At 47.5% G+C, this 18,836-nt stretch overlaps 1 protein-coding gene across 2 annotated transcripts in view; it reads left to right on the forward strand.

Moving 5' to 3' along the window:
* SPAG8 (sperm associated antigen 8) overlaps positions 1-18,836 on the forward strand; it is a 419,928-nt gene that overhangs the window by 264,787 nt on the left and 136,305 nt on the right. For both annotated transcript variants that reach the window (XM_069626773.1, XM_069626774.1), the window contains exon 3: positions 8,228-8,405. In XM_069626773.1, coding sequence (XP_069482874.1) covers positions 8,228-8,405 — 178 coding nt within the window. The remainder of the gene's footprint in view (positions 1-8,227; positions 8,406-18,836) is intronic.

Below are 18,836 nucleotides of genomic sequence, written 5' to 3' on the forward strand. Positions count from 1 at the left end.
CTTCTCTCTTCATATGGGTCCCAGGCCCCGGTGTGTTGCTTTTACTCTACCCCTGCTTCACTCAATGTCTAACTGAACAGATCTGGTGTACTCTGCTGCCAGACTTGACTATGCATCTCTTCTCTCTTCATATGGGTCCCAGGCCCAGGTGTGTTGCTTTTGCGGGTACTCTACCCCTGCTTCACTCAATGTCTAACTGAACAGATCTGGTTTACTCTGCTGCCAGACTTGACTATGCATCTCTTCTCTCTTCATATGGGTCCCAGGCCCCGGTGTGTTGCTTTTGCGGGTACTCTACCCCTGCTTCACTCAATGTCTAACTGAACAGATCTGGTGTACTCTGCTGCCAGACTTGACTATGCATCTCTTCTCTCTTCATATGGGTCCCAGGCCCCGGTGTGTTGCTTTTGCAGGTACTCTACCCCTGCTTCACTCAATGTCTAACTGAACAGATCTGGTGTACTCTGCTGCCAGACTTGACTATGCATCTCTTCTCTCTTCATATGGGTCCCAGGCCCCGGTGTGTTGCTTTTGCGGGTACTCTGCCCCTGCTTCACTCAATGTCTAACTGAACAGATCTGGTGTACTCTGCTGCCAGACTTGACTATGCATCTCTTCTCTCTTCATATGGGTCCCAGGTCCCGGTGTGTTGCTTTTGCGGGTACTCTGCCCCTGCTTCACTCAATGTCTAACTGAACAGATCTGGTGTACTCTGCTGCCAGACTTGACTATGCATCTCTTCTCTCTTCATATGGGTCCCAGGCCCCGGTGTGTTGCTTTTACTCTACCCCTGCTTCACTCAATGTCTAACTGAACAGATCTGGTGTACTCTGCTGCCAGACTTGACTATGCATTTCTTCTCTCTTCATATGGGTCCCAGACCCCGGTGTGTTGCTTTTGCGGGTACTCTACCCCTGCTTCACTCAATGTCTAACTGAACAGATCTGGTGTACTCTGCTGCCAGACTTGACTATGCATTTCTTCTCTCTTCATATGGGTCCCAGGCCCCGGTGTGTTGCTTTTACTCTACCCCTGCTTCACTCAATGTCTAACTGAACAGATCTGGTGTACTCTGCTGCCAGACTTGACTATGCATCTCTTCTCTCTTCATATGGGTCCCAGACCCCGGTGTGTTGCTTTTACTCTGCCCCTGCTTCACTCAATGTCTAACTGAACAGATCTGGTGTACTCTGCTGCCAGACTTGACTATGCATCTCTTCTCTCTTCATATGGGTCCCAGGCCCCGGTGTGTTGCTTTTGCGGGTACTCTACCCCTGCTTCATTCAATGTCTAACTGAACAGATCTGGTGTACTCTGCTGCCAGACTTGACTATGCATCTCTTCTCTCTTCATATGGGTCCCAGGCCCCGGTGTGTTGCTTTTGCGGGTACTCTGCCCCTGCTTCACTCAATGTCTAACTGAACAGATCTGGTGTACTCTGCTGCCAGACTTCACTATGCTTCTCTTCTCTCTTCATATGGGTCCCAGGCCCCGGTGTGTTGCTTTTACTCTACCCCTGCTTCACTCAATGTCTAACTGAACAGATCTGGTGTACTCTGCTGCCAGACTTGACTATGCATCTCTTCTCTCTTCATATGGGTCCCAGGCCCCGGTGTGTTGCTTTTGCGGGTACTCTACCCCTGCTTCACTCAATGTCTAACTGAACAGATCTGGTGTACTCTGCTGCCAGACTTGACTATGCATCTCTTCTCTCTTCATATGGGTCCCAGGCCCCGGTGTGTTGCTTTTGCGGGTACTCTACCCCTGCTTCACTCAATGTCTAACTGAACAGATCTGGTGTACTCTGCTGCCAGATGCTGTTCCACACAGGATATTTTGTAGAGATTTTTCCAGCTTTTACTTTGCGTTTTCTATCCCTTTCTGTCTCTCGGATATTGGCTCCTGCCAAACATAGCATTGATTCTCGTTCCTTTTGATACTTTCAGTGTTCCAGACCCTTTTACGTCGACTTTGCCCTTGTATTTCTTTCAGGTCTCTGTGGTTTCTTTGTGCCTCTGCAGTTCGTTTGGGTCCAAGTACCCTTTATATTGACCTTCTGGTGTACTCTCCTTCCAAGCGTCTACCTCTGCGGCATATGTCTATGTCCTTATATTTCTCTTACGGTCCTTGACCCATATACTATCAGGTCCCCAACCCTCCTTAGGCTCCCCTTGTTCAGTTTCCAGACCCTCTCATGGACCCAGGCAGCACCCATACCCTGTTTCTGGGTTCCTACTGTGTGGCGTCATGCTCAGGCTCCTCCAACTATCTGGGCGACCTTCCGATCCTCCTCTCTCAGCTCCCACAGTCGCTCACATCCCTGCTTTGGTTTAAGTGAGTCGTGCTGCACGTCTTCTCTCCAGGAGGTGTCCTAAGTGTTTTGCGTACTTGGTTTCTCTTTGGTTGCTCTTGATCTGCTGGTTCTTGGCAACAGCCTTAGAGACGGTGGCTCCATTCCCCCATCTTCCCGGCCTACATCTTCTTCCTGTGTTTCTCTGTTGGCGGTACTCACACTTTGCACTTGGTTCCTCAGGAGCAGGCTTGACAAATGATGAAGTCCTTCTTCTAATTTGTACATTGGGTAACCAATAGGCTCCACTAGACTGTGTATTCTGGTTCCTTTAGGGATTCCTCATTTCTCCATCCATCCTCCTCATCACAGTACTGAACTGATGATCCTCATAAAGTTCGGTAGCACACTTCTTCATCTCAGTGTTCTCTTGGGATTTGGTTTCCTCAACTCTAGATGGATAGATCACAGTGTGGGGTGCCACAGTGTACTGAGTGGGGTGAAAGGAAGGAGGAGACAGAAATTAAGGAGGGGAATACTGCGTTCTACAAAGTGATCAACACTTGTCCCACAGAGGGTTTCCCTTCCCAGGAGATCCACCCGATGAGTACCACCCCAGGGGAACTATCGGGTAGCGGCCTCACCTCCCTGGCCTCATGGGAAGGGGCTTCCCCCATGGAAGCAGTGGCAATACCCTGGGATTCATCACATATCCCTTGGGCTATCATTCCCCCCTTTTACTGTGTATGGGTTATTGTTGTGATTGTGCAGGATGACTTTAACATTGCCCCTATTGTCAGGAACAATGATCCCTGCCATTGCATCTAATTCATAACTCCAGGCCAACCCAGATTGGGAGGCTAACCTTACATACGTTCCTATAGGTGGGCAAATACTAGCCCAGTCATTTTTAGGTGTATTTCCCCTGGTGGTATTTCAAGGTCAATGGTACTTTGGAGGTCAAAACCAATGGATTTTGCTGTAGCGACTGTAGGGGGTTTGGCTTTGGGAATTTACCTAGTAAACTGCATGGCTCCTCGCCTTTTATCAGCTGGTCCCCATCCCACTTCTCACACCATATGTGCCAGTCCAGAAAAAGGACACAGACTTTGATCATTCATTTCACTGAATAGTTTATTTAAAGAAAAACGTAACATACTAATGTATTTATTTCTATATGTACATAGCGCCGAAAGCCCCTGAGCATCGGGGCAATGGGACAGAAACACAAAAGATGATCCATAAAACACAGTACAAAGTTCAGGGGGTTGGCAGGGCAGGAGGGGTGATGGCATGAAAAGATTGGAGAGAGTTATCTGAACAGGTGAGTTACTATCGCTCCTAATGCTATGATGTGCCCCTACCTAACAAACTAAGGGGCTTGTCATTACTCAATGAAAGTGTAAAGTAATCAGTCCACTAACTATATCTGACCCTGTCACTAACCTAATAACTCAGTCCAGGAGAATGACTCCCTTCACCTGATATGTTCACTTCTTGTAAACTTCAGTTCAATAGGATATTTTCAAATAGTCTCTGGTGACTGTTTTCATCAATTCACCCCGTTCATTCAGAACTTCAATGGGCTTTCCTTTCTCTTCTCGTGTATTATAGTTATCGGCTTCTTGCTTGTTTTTCTTGTAACTTCCTGTTTTAATAGGGGTTTCACTCCTTTCCCCGCATAAGGTTGTTAGGGGTTTACTTCTTCGCGTCGCTGTGAGGCTCTGCGCGTCTTAGGCTGGTTCCTGTTCCCTTGCTCACTCAGGATATTGAGTGGCCAGCCTCTGCTTCATGCTGGTGTGAAAGCAATTTTGCAACTCACTGGTTTCTTTCCCCATGCTCCAGGCTCCTCCCCTTTCATACACTACGTAGACGTGGGACTTCCTCGGCATATTGTTGTATTCCTTTCTCTCTGTCTCGTATGGCTTCTCTTTTCCTTCACAGGACCTCTTCTTCGCATCAGTCAACAGTAATTCCTTAGTTCACAATAACTCAGATATTTTTTTCGCATAAATATTTATAAGATGCATCTGAAGAGGCATTGTTGCTAGGTACTCTAGGGAGTTCCTTGTCAGAACAGGAGTCCTTGACCTGAGAAGGGGAGTCTCTCTCGCTCTCGGTGAGGTCCCACTTGCCTCTACCCATAGGGAAGGTATTGTGGAGCGGGCTCACCTCCCTATCCTCACAGGGGGGAGGGCTTCTCCTTTGGGAGGAGGGGTGAATTCCCACAATTCGTCATCCCCAAGATTCTAATAGCACACACTCTTAAGTGCTTATCTAAGATAAACTGATCAATTGTACTCTTTTCATTCCACCAATCACATTCATCTTTGATGGTTGTGCCATTGGCGAATAGCTGGTCTTAGTTTGCCCATGCACCCGCACTGCATGCACTGCATAGTACTGGACTTATAACGTTTTCCTTTCAATATGGAAAACAGCCCCAAATAGTCACCCTTTACTAATGCCATCCAGTAGTAGAGCTGAGGGAGTAATGCGAACTGCTGCTCCCTCCAAGATGGCCACCCTATGTCCTTGTAAACCACCCCCCCCACACCAATTGTCTGGACAAAAAACAACTCTGCAGAGAATGCACTGCAAGCAAACATTGTACTGTGGATGACTCAGACTTGCATGCATTGTGGTTTTCAAATACACACAGATGTAGACCTCTGGAAAGATGGACTCATTCCAATACACTTTTGCAAAGTAAAGTGCAAGTCAAGGTGATCTGTGCCACACCCTGCTTCCTGGAGCTGCCTTGCTGAATCTGGAGGATGTGATTGGAGGGAAGTGAAGGTGGTGGTAGCACCATTGTGCTGTTTGAATCAAGTCGCTTACCTTGAACCGCCTCTTGCCCCATGCCATGTGCGTTTTGTGTGTGTGTTCAAGAGACTTTGAATCTGTGTGCACATTTGTGTGCATGTGATGTATGCATGTGAATATGTTTCGTGGGGAGAGGCACACTATAGCAGCATGAATGTCTTTTACAGTGACATGTTGGCACATGGTGGGAACACTTTGCAGGAAGCATCAAAGATGGTTTCACAGGGCAATGCTGGCATTCATTTTATTAATTTATTTATTACATTTGATTATACGCCCAAACCCTTAGGTATCACGGCGTAGATTGGGCTCATTGGGCAACACCTGCATGAAAATGTGTTTGTAAAGTTCAATGCTGCTATATGTTGGGCACCGTCTGATTGAAACTTGTTTTCTGATGTTAGCAATACTCTAATTTAATAGGTACAATCAGCATGACTCTGTTGTCAGCACTGGTTTTCAGCTTACCATACCTTTACAGAAGGACAAACACCATATGCATGCCAGGCTTACTCCCCACTCCCCGCCCCCCCAAAAGGGGCAGTACATCCCAAAAAGCTAGGTCACATCCCGTTTTAGCAAGATCACAAGCAACCCAAGTTATATTTCAGGCTTATTGGGCTTTATCAGTGAGGTGTACATTAGGTCTCTAGGCACGACAGGCTAGGTACCCACAGCCAGCATGCAAAGGTGTTCTTACGGTGGCAATGCTGGCATATATTGTGCACATCATGAACGTGTTTTTAAAGAGACTGCACCATTTCAACGCATCAGTTCAAAAAACTCCTCCCTGTTGGTTTCACCACTCTCACTACGCATGTTCACTCACACCAGTTTTAGGGGGAATATCAACTCATCACCACTGAAAAAAGTCACCAGCTGCCACCAAACTTGCATCATTTACAAGAGCGGTTACCCTCACCAGCCGCCTGCCTCCGGTACTAAAAACTGGCGCCATCACTGGTCTTACAGTTAATAAAAGCTTTCCACCTTTTGAAAATGTATCCCTGAATCAGCAACAAGCAGGAAATGCCTTTGATGTTGTGCCTCACCCTGATTAAGAAGCTATATGGTGGGCATTTGTAGAAGATATGTCTGGGACACTTCTTCCAAAATCCCAGGACTTAATTTTCTTTTTAGTGAAAAGTTGATTTAAAGGAACATAAGTGAGATGGGTCCTTTTAAGGTGAAATGTGCCACTGGGGTATGGATATGGGTATAGCATTTGTAGAACACACCTAGCCCATGGGTGGCTTGATGGTAGGACTCTGTTCCGGAAACCTCCGATGAGCTACAGAGAAGTAAGCAACTAAGTCGTTACTGCTTTTCAGGTGAGTTTGTTTTCCAGGATGAAACTGATGGCCAAAAAAATAGAGTTCCATGGAGTGGAAGAAAACCCAGAAGAGGCGATCAAGCTTTACCAGTTCATGGGTTAAGCCAGCGGTATTCAAACTGTGGGGCGCGCCCCCGTGCGGGCCTGTGGGGCATCCCTGGGGGGGGCGTGAGAGCCGAGCATGAAATGTAAAAATAAACAGCAATTGCAAACTGTTTGGATACTTACCCATTTTTTTTTTAAAGAATGCTCTACAATGCAACATTTTAACCCATTATTTTATTTTAAAAAATCAGGCGGGAATCCCCCGAACCCTCCTTGATTGGTTCGGACACCCTCACTGCGCTTGGTCGCTATGGCATTTTTGGGGGAAATAGTTATGCCCCTCCACTTAAAAAATTCACCAGCCGCCATTGGCTCTCAGACTGTGTTGGGAACGGGATGGGGGAGTCCAGGGACTGTGGTGGGAGCAGGAAGGGCAGGAACCATGAGATAGTGGTGGGAGCAGGGTGGGGGGAGCCCATGGTGTGTGATGGTGTGGGGAGAGCCCAGGGACTGGGTAGGAGTGGGATGAGGGAGTCCAGCCACTGTGACGGGAGCAGGTGGGGGGGCCCAGGGACTATACTGGGAGTAGGGTGCAGTGACGGTGCGGAAAACATACTGTCAATTTGGCATTTTTTTGGGGGCCCAGTCTGATAAGATTTTGCTCAGGGGTTCCAGGCCAAACATTTTTGAAGACCACTGGCCTAGTGGATTTACAATGTGAGGCAACTTCTTTGATTGGCATGCTCGTCAGAGTCTCGTATTCAAAACAATCCAGTGTGCTCGTGTATGGACATCACACATTTCACAGCTATCTCTATAAAAATAAATAACACCAACACAGAGGGGTGGGGCAGGGGGGTCCCGAACAATTTATTGTTTGCTCAGGGGGGCCTTGGCATAAAATGTTTGAAGACCACTGGGCTAAGCTATAAAATGAAGAGGCATACACGTGGGCATGTCTTTCCTGCAAAGGAATCACAGAATCACAACGTGGGCATTTACCACACCTGACTCGCCTTATGGAAAAGAGCCACAGAGCAGGGTGAGGGGGGCAGAGGAGGAAGTGTGAGAGGGGACAGGAAAGAGGTGTGGCATGCAAGGGCTGAGAGAGAGGACAGGCAGCGTAGGAGGGGGTGCGTAGAAAGGAGGTTCACAGGAAGGCACGGGCATGGAAGATCCAAAGAGTGGACATAGCGTAAGGTGAGGGACATAGGTGATGGGAGCGAGGGGCGGGATAAAGTTGATGCACCCCCCCTCCCCTCCCTAGTGAGTGGTGGGTTGAGGAGCTGGGAAAGGAAAACCTTTCAAGCAACCACGAAGCAGGAAATGGTAAGATCGATGGGTCAAGGCGTACGGCATAAGCGATGCAGTAAAAAGAAGCCCTTCTCAATTTATGGTCTGTACTGGGAACACACTCTGAACAGTCACTCCTAACGAGTGACATTTTGTTGAATTATTATGAATTAATTGCCTACTGTGTACATCCAAGTGCACCTCTTTGAGTTGTGCCATTATATGGTGTATTTCCTGGCTTGTGGCCTGTCAGTCTGAAGTGTTATTTCCTTTGTAGGATATGTAACCCCTTCAGTCTTGCTCTGCTCCATATTTTACAGATCCACTGTTGTGGATCTGAATCTGTCGTGTAGCAGTCCAAGACCCCAAAAAGTATATGCTCTACTAGTTGGACCAGAGGAATCCACTGCAGTCCCTGATTTTAAGCTGCTTTCTTACAGAGAGAAACCGCTAAGTTGGACGGTGAACCACCAGTCACCGACACCTATGGAGAAGGCCGGGTCCATCGTCATGGGCACCGCGGGCTGCTCACCACGGATATGGTGTCCCACATGTCTGACAAGACAACCACACATGATGCCTACCGGAAGCCAGTGGGGGATGGAGAGCTCCACAAAGGTAAGAATTCCATGTTTGACTGTTATTTACCTTCTGGGTTTTCTCTGTTTCGATTGGCTGCTTCATGACGTCGGATTTCAGTGAATCGCCACGGTCCCCTCCCGTTAGGGCAGAATTTCATAGTTGGAGGTTTTGCCGTCTCTTTTCAGAACCCCCTCTATATTTTGCTTTTTCCCTCTTTGATTTGTATGATCTCTGACCTCTTTCTGTTGTCAGAGGAAATTCTACTGAGGATTTCCTGCCCCTGCAACCAGCGTTTTTGAGAAGGTGGTCTTTGGCAGCTCTCGAGGCTCCTTGGACAGAGATGCTTTTTAAGCACCCTTGTTTAGCCCTAGGGTGATTGTATCACTCCATATTGGTTGTTGGCATCTGCAATCTAGTTCTGGCTTCAGAAAAGTTGCAAACTGATTTACTGCGATAGTAGCTGTGAGAAACCAGAGGGTGTCTCACCCGCTAGTCCCCGGTGATCTCGCTTTCAGGTGGCCAGGGCACGGCCATCGCCTTTGCATCCATATTCTAGGGGTGGACAAGTGCGGGAGGATCTCCTGGGTGAGGGGTCTTCAGGGTGTGGGGGTGTGGCAGCCGATGGTAAGATGCAGTATTCCCCCCCTTTTTTTGTTAATCTACCCCATCCTATTTTATAGGAATTTCCGAAGTCCCAACTCGCCCCTCAGTCCCCCTTTTTCACAAACACTGGGACGAGGAAGAGGATGACTGAGAGCAACCAGACTAACTCTCTCACATCGTACTGGTCATGTCCCGTTAAATGGGTCAGGCAAAGTCAGGCACTTTACACTAAGTGCATAGACCTGATACCAGTTAGCTCTCCTTACACAAATAATTGGCAATACCTAAAGACACACTCTGAGCAAGACGGAACATGATAGGAACTTCCGGGACGAGGGCACACCTACTGGAGCAGAGCAACGGAGCAAGGGACGAGAGCAGCAGGCAGAAAACCCCAAGGGGTCACTACTGGAAGTCCTTGCCTCCGACAGACAGTGAAAGGCATGTGGAGAAGGCCAGATCCCATATGTGAAGATTGCATTGTGTACCAAGGGCGCCAGTGACCCTCCCAGGTGATCAGCAGAGTTGGGGAGGTGAGGCCAAGCCTGTGCTAATAACCCTGACTCGTGAATTGAAAATAGCAAAAGAAGAAAGAAGCATGTTGCAAGCGACCTGAGAGACCGGTGTGTTTTAAAGTGAATGAAGTAGCAACCTTATATCACAAGTGAAGTCTGCACACGTGTGGATGTGACGCGAAGAAAGGCAGACCTGTGAATGAACTTTGAAGTAAAAAGCAGCTGTGAGTTCAGCGATACTAAGTAACAGAGTTATACGGCGAAAGGAAGTAGTCCATTCGAAAGTCTCCTTGAAAGGTACAGTGTGTGTAGTTATAAAGCAAACAGATAGAGAAAGCAAATTAAGTGAAAGCAACCGTGAACTTTGAGTCCAAGTGGTCCATGGTGGTCTGGTAAAAGCGCCACGCACATTCGAAAAGGGTCCGAGCCCGATTGAGGGAGACCGAAGTACGGTAAACTTGGGGAAGGGAGCCCCCTTGTAAGTTTGTGTTGTAGTGTGATGTGGAAGGTGTGAGCCCGGCAGAGGGGGACCTTTGTGAACTGTGTGCTGTAAGGTCTGAGCCCGACAGAGGGGGACCTTCATGAACTGTGTGCTGTAAGGTCTGAGCCCGACAGAAGGGGACCTTCATGAACTGTGTGCTGTAAGGTCTGAGCCCGGTAGAGTGGACCTTTGTGAACTTTACGTTGGAAATACAATTTTGGAAATTCAAGAAAAAGACTTTAACGTGGAAGGCCAGGCAGGCCTCAATCCACGGTTTGGAACTGCTTAGAGTTATAGAAACCAAGCCAGAGTGAGTCATCCTGCCTACAGGGACAGCCTTACTCCGTGAGGTGTAACGTGAGGTGTAACTTGAGGAGGAGAGCTGGTTCAACTACCTATCCTTTTTTCCTTTTGCATACATTTCTCTTTTTACACTTTTTGTATAAGAGATAGGTTATGCATTAGGATTTGTTAGCATAGGCCATTTTGATTTGACTGACGCCACTAGGACTGTTTTGTTTATCATTTGATGGTCGAGACTACTCCCATCTTAGTTATAGGGAGAATTATGAGTTTCTCTGGCCCCAACATTTTCAATAAAGGTTTCACAAATTGTATGCATTGTGTCAGTGTCATACTTGTGATACCATGCCTTCCCCCACATAGCCCAGTGTCACCTTATGAAAGCCATTGGGGTAGTAATGCATTTTTGGAGGTCCTACCATCTTGGTTCTTTCTTTGTCAAGTCCACGAGACCGGCATGCAATAGCTGTTGTGCACAAATGGGATTACTTTGAGCCCATCCCTGCATCCACTGTAGTGGTTTGGACTGCTTTAGACCAGTCCAACACCCCAGCCACGCCAATGCATAAAGTGTGGGCGCTGTCCTGAATGTCTGGCGGTTTCTAGGGCCAACCCAATTGTCTGGCCACCAAAACCTTTGTGTGGAACCTTATTATGTGACTGGGCAGCTGGCTTAGCCCAGCTCCTGTGTATGGGAAAACTAGGGGAGGCCCTGTTCCTACACTCAATGATGTCACATTTTCATAAGTGTTATGCTCTTTGTTATGTTAGTTGGCATTTGTAACGCACTCCGGTCAGTTGGAACCGCACCTCGGCACAGATGGACTATTTCTTGTGCTGAATGGCAAATTGATGAAGGATGAAGTTACCCAAACAGATGTGTTTTTAAATCTCTGCGAAAAGATTAGAGAGTGGAGCTACTTCGGACTCGAACAGGAAGAGCATTTCAAAGGGTGGGACCGGCAACCAAATATCTTCTGTCACCTCTGAACAGAAATCTGGCACAGGGGACAACTAACAGGTCTGTCTTGTAGAACGTAGAGATCAAATGGGAGAATATCGATATATTTTATTAGTTAAGCAAGGGTGGGACAGCCCATGGATAGTTAAAAACAGTGCACAAAATCTTAAATTGGACACGTTTGTGCACAGGTAACCAATACAGAGAATGGTGATAGTCAGAGACGTGGGCAAATTTAGACAATTTGAATATGAGTCTAACGCCTGTGTTTTGAGCCTTTTGTAGAATATGGATTTGATTAGCGAGAAGGCCTAACTAAACCTGCATGCTCAATCTCTGGAATAAATGGTTAAATCCTTTTCAAAACATATAGGGGCCTCATTACAAGGACGGTGGTAACCCGCCGGTTCTACCGGCGGGTTGCCACGGTCCTTGTAAAACCAAATCCAATTCCTGACTTCCCAGTGCCACCGGAACATTACAAGTCCATGAAGTCAGACTGCGGATTTTGTAAGTCCCCATTCCCGTGGAGTCCCACAGGACTCCATTAGCATTGCCCCCCAGACTCTAGAGTTATTAACCAGGTTGATGGGCAGAACACTCTACCCTAACAAAGCCAGTGACACTGTGTAGCAGTCTTGATGCATGTGCTAGTCTGTATGTCACACAAACACTTTTTTATAAAAAAAGAAATGGTAAGTTTTGTTTTCCATCCTTGTACCATAGGATCTGCAAGTATGTATTACATGTGTACCATTTTGTGTACACTAACTTCTGAATATCAGTATTAACATATGTAGCATAATAGTACAAATACCAGGAAATCCAGTCAAAAGCTATGTTGTGTCAATACATGTCTCTTCACTAGAGGATGTCTTTCAGCCTGGCGGGATTGCTCCTTCTTATTAGATGGGTGCAGGAGGACGTACTATGTGCATTTGGGTGATCTGAGGCTACTGGCAAATCTAGAGATGCTGGTCTGGACCTATATAGACATCCATGTGTAGGGGAAGGAATTGTCCAGCTGGTTCTTGCTTGTAGTGGAAGCCAGAGAAGAGTTTACAGAATAGGTGAGATATAGGCGCTCGCCCCATTCACTCATGACTGCGCAGTGACATGAGCGTGTAAAGCCTGATGTCCCTACATTGCATGCTAGAAGGGAGCCGCTGTCCTCTAATTTAGACCCAGTAAATGCCCTAGAACAATGACCCGGATGATGTTCTAGAAGAAGGAAGCACATTACAAGCGTAAATTAATGAGCTGCTGTGTGCTGAAATATCCATAGACGGGTATAAAAACAGCCACAAAGTTTTCATCCTACTGAGATTAGGAAGCAGGGTATTTTGAAGGTTAAATGGAGATGACGACTTTTATATTCTAGAACAACTGAAGTGGCCAAGATAATTAATTACATTTTTGCAGTCTATAGATATGATATGATATTATATTTCTATCGCGCTCGTACACAAGTGTTTCAGAGCGCGACAAGGCAAGGGAGAGGAACAGGGGAGAACACAACACAACAACGATCTTACTAGGCCAAGTGACTTTGAGAATGCACAAGTGCTGGGGAAAAGGAAAGGGGGAAAGTGCATGCAAGGGGAGAAGTGGAATGTGCGGAGCAGAGGAGAAACAGATAAATAATAATAAATACAAATAAATAGATCATGGAGGCAATAAACAGTGGTAGTGCAGCCAGCAAGTGGCAAGTGCTGTGTTTACAGCAGCAGAACTGAGTAAGTCTGATAAGTGCAGAAAAAGAAGAAAAAAATGGGGGGGTGGGGTGGGTGGACTGTATGGGTACAGATACAGTCCACAGTGCAAGGTGTGGCCAGGAGGCAGTGCAGGGGGGTGGCAGGGTGAGCAGGTACCTGGGCCCAGGGGACAGTGGGTGGCCAGGAGCACTTTGCCAAGAGAGAGCAGATCAGCAGGGGAGAAGGGGAGCAAAGGCAGAAGCATAGAGGAAGGTCTTGAGGTGCTTCCAGAACCACAGATGGTTCTCCTCAAGTTTTAGAGTGGCAGGGAGGCTGTTCCAGAGGGAGGCCCCAGCCGAAGACAGCGATCTACCCCAAGCTTGTTTCTTTGAAAAACAACTGAGCCTGAAGGAGGTACAGGAAGAGGAGCGAAGAGCTTGAGAGGGGAGGTATTTGCGGAGGGATAGCTGAAGGTATTTTGGACCCAGGCCCCAGAAAGCTTTGTGGACAATGCAGAGGGTTTTGAATTTAATCCTTGCGTCCACTGGGAGCCAATGGAGGGATATCAGAGCTGCAGAGATACAATCCCAGGGCTTGAGGTCAAGGACAAGTCTTGCAGTCCTGTTCTGGATTAGTTGCAGAGGGCGGAGAGTAGAGGGAGGTAGATTTATAAAAAGGCTGTTACAATAGTCCAACCTAGAGAGCGCCAGAGCCTGGGAGACAGTGAGCTTCTGGGGGAAGGAGAGGAAATGCAGAGTTCCCCTGCAGAGGTATGAAGAAGTATGACCTTTTAGAGACCTCAGAGATGTGGGCGGAGAAGGAAAGTGTGGAGTCAAAGATGACCCTGAGATTCTTATCCTCGCAAGTAGGGGTAGGAGGAGGGCCAAGGGAAGCCGGCCAGAGAGTGAGGGGCAAGGATGGTGAAGGTGTGCCAATGAGGAGGATCTCCGTCTTGCTACCATTTAGTCAGAGATCATTGGCGGCACACCAATCTTGAATGGCAATTAGGCAATCAGAGATGAGAGAGGAAGAGGAGGTGTCAGAGGGAAGCCTGAAAATGAGTTGTGTGCCGTCAGCGTAGCACTGGAAATTTGAGCAGAAAATGGCAATGCAGTGGGCGAGAGTTGCCAGGTATTGGTTGAAAAGCCAGGGCGAGAGGTTAGACCCCTGGGAACACCACAGGTAGAGAGGAAGATAGATGATAGAAAGGACCCAAGTTGGACCTGGGAGGGTCGATCAGAGAGGAAAGAGGTCAGCCAGGCCAGAGCCTGATCAGTGATAACCAGGTTAACGTAGAGATGGTTGAGCAGGATGGTATGGTTGACCGTGTTGAAGGCAGAAGAGAGATTGAGTAGGATGAGGACAGAGAGAATGTTAGAGTCCAGAATGGAGAGCAGATCTTTACGGATGTTCAGGAGAGTAGACTCAACTAATTGCAATCCATTGTAAGGAGCTCATGGTGGCAACAGTAAAGACAGACACAAGTGATCACATTTGAAGGGTGTTTATTAAACTTTATAAATGGGTGAGAAAAACGCCTAATCTAAACCTAAATCTAAGATGGTAGCAAGCTACGACCATCAAATAATAATAAGGCAGTCCTAGCGGCATCTTGTCAAATAAAAAGGGTCTATACAAAAGTAAAACATTGCCGATCCTTACCACCAAGTTACAAAATAGTGTGGAATAATGTTCATCAGAAAAGAAAAGTGTTCACAAAATGGTAAATCGGGATGGTATATCTGGGGTCTCCCTTCCCCACGTTTTTAGCACAGAACAAGGCGGGACTCTTAAGCACAGCCCTGGGCTTCGCCAGCACAAGCTTACAGTTAGTTTCCAAAATATCAGGGCCTTCTGTGGCCAAGTCTCTTTTACACTAGGTCTCTTGCCTCAGGGGACCAGATGTGCTATAAACAACAAAACAAAAGTTCCTTTCAGATTTCCCTTCACCTGTGGATCCCCCTCAACCGGGCTCCGATCCTTTTGCAATGTTAGCCTTGCTCAGTCGGGTTCACTACGGCCTTTCGTTCAATATATCATCAACTTGTAACATTCAAGAGTCTCAACGGACCTCATTAAGAGTCCAGCAGTAACCCTGCCAGTGCTACTGATGGATTGCTGCCAGACTCGTAAAATTCTACTGGCGTCTGACTTCCCAGTGCCACCTGGAGATTACAAGTCGGGTGGCCCCCCCGGAAGTCAGGCAATGGTAAAATGTAAGACCCCATTTCCATAGAGTCCATAAGGACTCTATGGTAGTGGGAAACTGGAAGCAACAGCAATGTTTTTAACACTGCCAGCGCTTCCGTGACCAGTCTGCCTACCGTGGCCGCTGTGCCCAGGAGAGTCAGACCTGTTGGGCACAGCAACTCTGGAAGGCAGACTCCTAGTTTGCTGGTCCAGAAACAAGGGTGTTGGTGAGCTTACCGGCACCCTTGTTTCTGGACCGGCAAACTTGTAATGAGGCCCAATGTCTTTTTGAACAACCATTCACTGTGGACATCCCTCAGCCGGGTTCACACTTGTCGACACAATGTTTATGGGGTGTTACAGTTTGCTCTCATTCGCGTCATCCTTCAGCCGGGTACACTTTTCCAGTTTAACACAGTCCACTTAGTTGTAACACCTTGCAGGTTCACTTCCCTTAGCTTTTCCAAGGACCCAGTCAGGCTTTCTCTTAGCCCCGTCAGGCTTTCTCTTAGCCTCCAGTCAGGCTTCACCTTAGCTCCCAGTCAGGCTTTGTCATAGCCCCCAGTCAGGTTTCACACATTCACTGTTCGCACAGCGTTTCCCTCAGCTGGGTGCAAATGCCCTTTTCACAATATCAAAACTTTGGTAATGGGTTAAGAACTTTCGATTGTACAAGGGATTTGGCTCGACCCCTGTATGCCCACCTTATCTCTCTTGCCGGCCTTTCCTATGGCCTCTTGATGCTTAAATGTTCATAAGAAAAGGGGACCCACCTGAGTCTTTTAAATGAGCGCCCATGTGGCGCCGGACCACTCTGCAGCTGGTCTTTCCCTTGGTTTTAAAAGTTCAGTAGCACACAAGTTCTTTGTTCATATCATGTTGCTGTTTGCAAACTTTGCTCCACACTGTTCGGTTTACCCCTCCGACTCACTGGCTGTGCTGAACTCCTTGTTTGTTCTTGTCTCTGGAGTCAAGGACGGTACCACGGTAGTAAGCACTTTTCCCTGTCTTGGTTATCAGTGCAGGGAAGTCCCGCCCACCAATGACATCTGTTACACCACACTTCAGCTGTAGTTCCCGGTCTTATGATTCCTTTCACTGAGACTTTGCAGGACTTGGTCGAAAAGGGCAAGTGCCTTTCCCTCCTTGTCGGCCTTTACGGTCTTGCAGCCTTTCTTCTCCATTTGAACTGCCGTCCTGAATAGCTGGTTCCTCGTGCGTTTGCCCTTGCTCAAATTGTGCTCTAGTGCTCCACCTTTTATCCCTGTGGGGAAGGGAAAGAGCCGTTAGATGTGTGTAGTTGTCAATTGCCTGACTCTGCCTGACCCTTATGTTGGGACATGTCAGGTAAACAGTTCTGGTTTCACGTTGTCTTTCACGGTTTAAGAAAGTGTTCATGTCGGAAAGGGGGGTACAGCTTGTACGGGGTATGGTGGGGAAAAGGTGTTATAAGGAAGGGGATACAGCATCTCACCCGTCAGTGTCCCACTTCTACTCTCAGAAGACCCCCCCCCATCTTGGTGATCCTCTGCACTGGTCCACCCCCAGGAACTGGATCCAATAGCGATGGCCGTGTCCTGGCCACCTGGATGACATATTTCCGGGACCAGCGGGTGAGACACCTTCAGGGTTCTCATACAAAGCAGGTTTTAATGGCATCCAAGGCAGGTGAGAGTCTGTTCTCAACTGAAATGTCTTGTGATGGCTGCAAATGCAATTATGCGTTGTCAGCACAGAAATGAACACCTGCTCCCAGATCCAGGTCTTGAAGGGGTTGAGCATAACCATCAAGAATGCGCAGAGACAGGGAAGCAACCCCACAAGAATCAGGACAATTAGGTGTTACAAAAAATAATTTTAAGTAACGCAGATGGATCTGCCAGTCAAAAAGGAGGCAAACCATGTTAGGGCTCGTGCGGACACTCTGACCAACACGAGAATCCATTGAGAATAGGGTGGAAGTCCAGGGTGTCAAAGGCAGCTGATGGGGTCTAACATGCCGCCAGGTGATGTTCTGCCTGCTCCAGCAACATGGCTAAAGAAAGGGGAAAATACACTATTATTCGTATTGGCCCCAGATGAGTAGTGATACCTCTGTGGCGCTCCAGGCCAGTTATAAGTACCCCCAGTGCCCTGCCATTAGCTGGTCTACCCTTAGATGGTGTGATGGACATGTTAGACTCCTGGGCCCACCTGTTACTTTTTAACACAGAAATATCCTGATATTAGTTACCTTTCTTACCGTTCACACAGAATGGGCCTCATTCCGAGATTGGAGGCAGCCATGGCGCTAATAGCTAATAGCGCCATGGCTGCCTCCAATAACGGTACCGAGTCCGGCCTCATTCAATGGGGACTTACCGGTCTATTTGGACCTTTGCGGGACCGGTAAGTCCCCATTGAAAATACCATTCCCCATTCCCATTTGAGCCCCCAAAGGGCTCAAATGGGAATGGGGAAGGTGCAAATAACGGTACCGCAAATTGCAGTACCGTTATTTGCTCCATGGACCCTTTGCGGCTCCCGCTAAGGCCGCCTGGTAAAACCAGGCAGCCTTAGCGGGGCCCACAAAGGGACCGCGTAGCAGGGCGCAAAGGGATTACCAGCACCGGTGTCCTTACCAGTGCCCGTAATCCCTTTGCGGCAGCCTCGGAATGAGGCCCCATGTGTCTCTGGCACCTGGGCACAGAACAAAAGGTCACCTACTTTGTACTCATTAGATAGCCATGCAGGTGCAGAGCATTGCTGCCAGGTTCACTTAGGAAGGCATGGATTTCTGTTGTGTCTCTTGCCAGTGAGTGCACGTTGATAGGGGTGCAGTGTATTTTGTTAGGCGGTACATTGGTGTATGGTTCATTGTATATTATATTATTAAAAAATGATTACAGTACTTTCAATCCAATCAAACATTCACATTATAATATAATTAAGGCAGCACCATATTTAAAAATTACTAACCTAGAATTTTGTCTGCTTTAAAAACTACTTCTTATTTCACTCCTCTTCAGCTTATTTAAAATGTACTTACATCATCAGCATTATTATCTGTGATGTCATTGGGGCCTAATACTCGTGATGTCACTTCCTATGATGTCATCATGGTCAGAGGTTATGTGGCGTCACTTGCGTGATGAGATTGTGTGGGATGGCACTTCCATTGCTCCTAACATTTTGGTGAATTGACGTTCCATGCGACACATTATCTTCACTGGGTTCTTACATAGTACAGTGCAGGTCCGTGTCCATTGCATCCCTCAAGGTTACAGGCCATCCCAGCTCCTAGAAAGGTATGTGCTTGGACTGCCACCCACCGTAGTTCAGGCCGTAATACACTGTCCTTCAGATGGATGTAGGAAGCCTGTCTGACCCCAGTCGCAGTGACTCAGCAGAACAATCTTATCTCACTCATAAAGCATAACAACTACTTATCTCAATCCTAAAACTCACACAACCATCTCTCGCACAACAAGCCTGACACACTTCATCACACTGCAACAAAATATAAGCCGCACCAACAGCACATGAGGACTGACATTGATCCAATACACGCACGAAAGCTCAGCACCCGTTGTGTACCGAGTTGAAGCTGCCAACAGAACACCACTCCTCTCACTATCCTACTCCCTCTTCACCTTACTAACCCATCCCACCTTCTCGTTTGCAGATTCGCCAGAGCGCCTGGGGACCAACTCCGTTGGTGATGGTGCACAGTACAAATAC

Source organism: Ambystoma mexicanum, chromosome 6p (genome assembly GCF_040938575.1).
Source record: "Ambystoma mexicanum isolate Mex_15411 chromosome 6p, UKY_AmexF1_1, whole genome shotgun sequence".
In the NCBI taxonomy this organism is placed as follows: Eukaryota; Metazoa; Chordata; class Amphibia; order Caudata; family Ambystomatidae; genus Ambystoma; species Ambystoma mexicanum.